We start from the raw sequence: 4,901 nt of genomic DNA, 5'->3' as shown, positions 1-4,901 counted from the left end.
TCACCTCAGCCTCCCAAAGGCGCGGGATTACAGGCTGAGCCACCGAGCCTGGCTCAAAACAGTTTTTTTAAACTTTATTTTATTATAAAGATGTGGAGTACAAGTCAGGATTAGGTATACAGCAAAACAGTTTCTGAACTCATTCATTTTTATGGCTTTTAGTGCTTCTGCTGCTTTTTGTTTCACCTCTTCTACATCAGTAAAACGCTTCCATTTGAGGACTTTTTTTCATCGGAGAAACAAATAAAGTCGCTAGGGGTGAGATCCAGTGAACAGGAAGGATGGGGCATGGAGATCATGCCATGTCTGGTCAAAAACTACTTAACACCCAGCACAGTGTGGGCAGGTGCACTCCTAAATAACCCATCATGAAATGGGCAAACATGTTGAAAGAATCTCCCCCAAAAAATTCACTGAGGCTGAACACAGCTTCTCACAACAACACTAGCTGGTACACTGATGATGATGGGTTCCTAAAACACTTACCTAAGTGAGGGAAGTCCGTACTACAAGGGGTCTGCCCACCAAAAAATAATTTTGGCTTTTTTGGGGGGGTCCTACTCATATGTGTGCCTGAATAGAGAGAAGGAGAATGATTCATCTCTTCTTCTCATTCTCAATGTGTAAGATCTTAGCACATGAGAAAATTTTCCATGCAAAGAGGAAGAATTACTATGTATATTACAGCTAGTAGTCCATAATTAAGCATCACTCAGCAGTTCAACATATTAAATAAGTATTAGGAAATCTAAACGTTAAGATTGTGAAGATCTTTTCATGGACAGCATTGTAAAATTGCATTCCAGTAAGTTTGACTTGGTCTCAAGGAATTTTCAAGAGGATGAGACCTCGAACAATCTAGTTCAACACCTTTATTTCAAGGACAGAAAAACTAAAGCCAGAGAAATCAAGCCCCCTTTTCACATTCAGCTAACTAATCCTTGACTGAACGAGGGTTTTACTCTGGGTCCGCTGAGTCACTGTTTCCTGCTTTGCCCACTAAGTTTAAAGTAGACTTAGATTCAAGCTCCCCTTATTACCCAGGGGAAAAAGTGGCTTCCCCACATTCTTAAAGGCAGAAGAATTCAATGAAAATAATTAAATTTTATGGTCAAAATTGTTACAGAGACAAAAATGATTTCTATTCATGTGTCAAAGGTCAACGATAACAGAAAAAAATTAAGCTCTTATTGAAGATAAAATAGCAATTTAGAAGTTGTAGTCTTTTATTCCAAAGTTAATTTAGCAGCAAAATCATACTCAGAATCTATTTCTACCAAAAAGGAGCAAATATTAAAAGATCAAACTGTTATAACCCTAGTAAAAAAAATGAATATTAGAATGTGTTCTGGCTGGGACCAATAGTTTCCACCTAACAAGAAGAGTCATCTACAGGGGTACAATCAGTAATAACTTTGATTCTGACTCTCCAAGAAGGGGTCACATTCCTTTTTAGCATCTTCTATGCATCCTAAATTGCTGAAGAGCTGCTTCCCAAAAGTATTAAGAGCAAAGTCTTAATTCTCCTTGAACTTATATTACCCAGGCCACTGCATTGTTATCTTTGCCAAATAACTGAGAAATGATCAAATTATCAAATTCACACATTGATGTATGTATAATATTCAAATAAGTGATATCAAAGTACTATCAACATAAAAAGGCTTAGATTAGTAAAAAGTTCTAGAGAACAAATACACAGTTAAAAGTGAACCTACACAATTCATCAACAATATATTTTCTCAGATTATAAAAATGCATCACAGATTGCCAATAATTTGAATAGTCTGCGAGGAAATATCATTATAGAAGCTCTACATATGGAATGGATTTGGCTATCAAATTGAACAACATATTTTTATGTTATTAAGCCATTGCATATATATATGCATATTTTTATGGTTTAAAAATTAAATAGATTTTGCTTATTACTTTCAGCCAGAATCACTGTTTCTCTGCAGTTAGCTTGGTTGATTGTCAGATATAAAGATTTAGAAACACAGAAAATATACCTGTATAGTGATTTTGAATTTGTTGAAATCTTTTCACAGCTATTACGTCTTTTCTGTGTATAGGGAGACCCAGAGAAATTAAGAGATTTACCTAATATGATACAACTTTTTAGTGGCAGAGCCAAAGAGAATTTAGGATTCTTGACCTCAGCCCCAAAGATAAGAGGCATTTTGATGAAGGGGAAACGTCATTAGGCTAAGGAGGCTTGAATTCCAATCCTAGCATTGCTACAGAAGTAAGTTTCACCTCTCTGGGACTGTTTTCTCCCTCAAAAGGGGGCTATTGCATGGTGGTGGCAGTCATTACTTTTTTTGGCTATTGTAGCATGTTGAGCCTTCACCATGTGCCAGGTACATGACACAATTTATTCTCTAACCACTGTTTTCAGGGAAGTGCAGGCTCAAGTCAGGTAGGCTTGAGTTCAGATCACAACTCACTCACTAGTTCTGTTTTCTTAAGCAAAATAACTTCCCCATGGCTCAGTTTTTTCATATGCAATGTAAGTAGTAATAACTCCTGCCCTATAAATTCATTGTGAAACTTAAGATAATGCATGCAGATAAGCCGGGCTCGGTGGCTCAGCCTGTAATCCCACGCCTTTGGGAGGCTGAGGTGAGTGGATTGCCTGAGCCTGTGGGTTCCAGACCAGCCTGGGCAGCGAGACCTCATCTCCACAATAAATCAAAAATCAGCTGGGCATGGTAGCACATGCCTGTAATTCCAGCTACTCGGAAGGCTGAGGCGGAAGGATCGCCGGAGCCCAGCAGGTCGAGGTTGCGGTGGCCGGGAGCAGCCACTGCACTCCAGTCTGGGTGACAGAGTGAGACTCCAACTCAAAAAAAAAAAAAAATGCATGTGGATAAAGCACTTAACACCATCTCTGGTAAATGTTGATGAATATAAACAAGTCTAATTTTGATTAACTTTTTTATTATTAATACTAGTAGAAATAGGATGAGGCATGAGACTAAATAGCCTCTAAGGTTTTATCTGGTTCTGTCTACTCCCATGAGTCCACTGTGGGAAATAATATCACCGTGCTTACTGAAGTCCTTCTGCAGTAATCAGTACTTGTATGTGGATAATTGAGTGGCAGGTGATCTGTCATCAAAATGGCAGTTAATTACTTTAAATTATAGTTAAATTATTTCTCATGTGCTCAGGAAAATTGACTTAAATTCTGATGAAAATTGTCTATTTTAATTTTTAGTGCATCAATGATTTTTTAAAAATATTTATTATGAGTACACCGTTGAAGATTGACTGTAAAGACAAAGTTAGGACGTGATAGCATTGTGTAGGCATGCTGTTTGTGACTCTGTATTTAGAACTATTAATTAAACTATACACTCTTTTTGAAGGCTTGAGAGGTAAGACTGGACCTCTGGGTCTTGCTGGTGAGAAAGGGGACCAAGGAGAGACCGGGAAGAAAGGACCCGTGGGACCAGAGGGAGATAAAGGAGAAGTAGGTCCAGCTGGACCTCCTGGACCGAAGGGAGACAGAGGAGAGCAAGGGGACCCAGGGCTTCCTGGAGTGTGCAGATGTGGAAGCATCGTGCTCAAATCTGCCTTTTCTGTTGGCATCACAACCAGCTACCCAGAAGAAAGACTACCTATTATATTTAACAAGGTTCTCTTCAATGAGGGAGAGCACTACAACCCCGCAACGGGGAAGTTCATCTGTGCCTTCCCAGGGATCTATTACTTTTCTTATGATATCACATTGGCTAACAAGCATCTGGCGATTGGGCTGGTACACAATGGGCAGTACCGGATAAAGACCTTTGACGCCAACACGGGGAACCACGATGTCGCTTCTGGGTCTACAGTCATCTATCTGCAGCCAGAAGATGAAGTCTGGCTGGAGATCTTCTTCACTGATCAGAATGGCCTCTTCTCAGACCCAGGCTGGGCAGACAGTTTATTCTCTGGATTTCTCCTATACGTTGACACAGATTACCTAGATTCCATATCAGAAGATGATGAACTGTGATCAGAGCCAAGATCCTGTGGCAGACACTTTGCTTTCATCCAGGGTTATAGATGGTGGAACAGGCAGGAATGGAAATCAAAGCGATTCCTGCTTAGATTCTACAGCATTTACAGACAATCCTACCAGAATCTATCAGAATAAGTAAGGTGAACCACCAAACAGTTTAAAGTATACCAAAATGAATGATATAAAACAATAACCCCCGAAATGAATTCTTTTAAAAGCAGTGTTCGTAAATATTTAAACAAATTAAAGACAATGTTAACACATTTTCCATTAAATGCCCTGAGTGGTAAAACCAGCTGGCAATAATACTGCCTCATTAAATCTTCAAAAAGTTACTTTTTATTTTCCTTTTATTTAAGAGAATCGTAACATCCCAAAGTTTTTGACAATTCTCAAAAGGCTGTAGAAAGTCTAAAACCAAAGGTAAGAGATGCTAAGTATTTACAAGCAAGCTAAAGTGAAATGATAAAAGTCTTTTATTATTATTTATTCCGTCAGGCTTGTATATATTGACTCAACAACTCCTTAATGAACATGTATGGACCAGACACTGTGGTACTGGGTCAGATTTAATCATGGGTTAGGACAAAATCCCTACCTTCCTACAGGCTACCCTGTGTGAGCATACTATCACAATTCAGTGTGATGAGCATCAGAGCAATCAGATTGATTTGATGCTAGAAGCACACAGGATCTGCTATTCCTGGAGCTGGTGGCCAGAGGTCTTAAACAAGGAAAACACTAGGCATGCCAAGTGGGTGTATGTTTAAGTGGGTATGATAGACACAAAGGAAACAAGGAATTCAACATCTGAATTCTCCCCTTCCCAGCCTCAATTGGGAAGAGGTGAAAAACTTAGAGATACAGGATTCCTGGGAGGAATAGTAAA

At 39.1% G+C, this 4,901-nt stretch overlaps 1 protein-coding gene across 3 annotated transcripts in view; it reads left to right on the top strand.

The window, feature by feature from the left end:
* C1QTNF7 (C1q and TNF related 7) overlaps positions 1 to 4,346 on the top strand; it is a 114,561-nt gene extending 110,215 nt beyond the window's left edge. For all 3 annotated transcript variants that reach the window (XM_008067348.2, XM_021717240.1, XM_008067349.2), the window contains exon 3: positions 3,375 to 4,346. In XM_008067348.2, the coding sequence (XP_008065539.1) occupies positions 3,375 to 4,006 (632 nt within the window). In that variant the 3' untranslated portion in view covers positions 4,007 to 4,346. The remainder of the gene's footprint in view (positions 1 to 3,374) is intronic.
* The last annotated feature ends 555 nt before the right edge of the window (positions 4,347 to 4,901 follow it).

The sequence above is a fragment of the Carlito syrichta genome, unplaced genomic scaffold, assembly GCF_000164805.1.
Source record: "Carlito syrichta isolate Samal-C Ts95f unplaced genomic scaffold, Tarsius_syrichta-2.0.1 Scaffold309483, whole genome shotgun sequence".
NCBI classification, from domain to species: domain Eukaryota; kingdom Metazoa; phylum Chordata; class Mammalia; order Primates; family Tarsiidae; genus Carlito; species Carlito syrichta.
The sequence above is the reverse complement of the archived record's forward strand: the minus strand, read 5'-3'. Positions and strand labels throughout refer to the sequence as shown.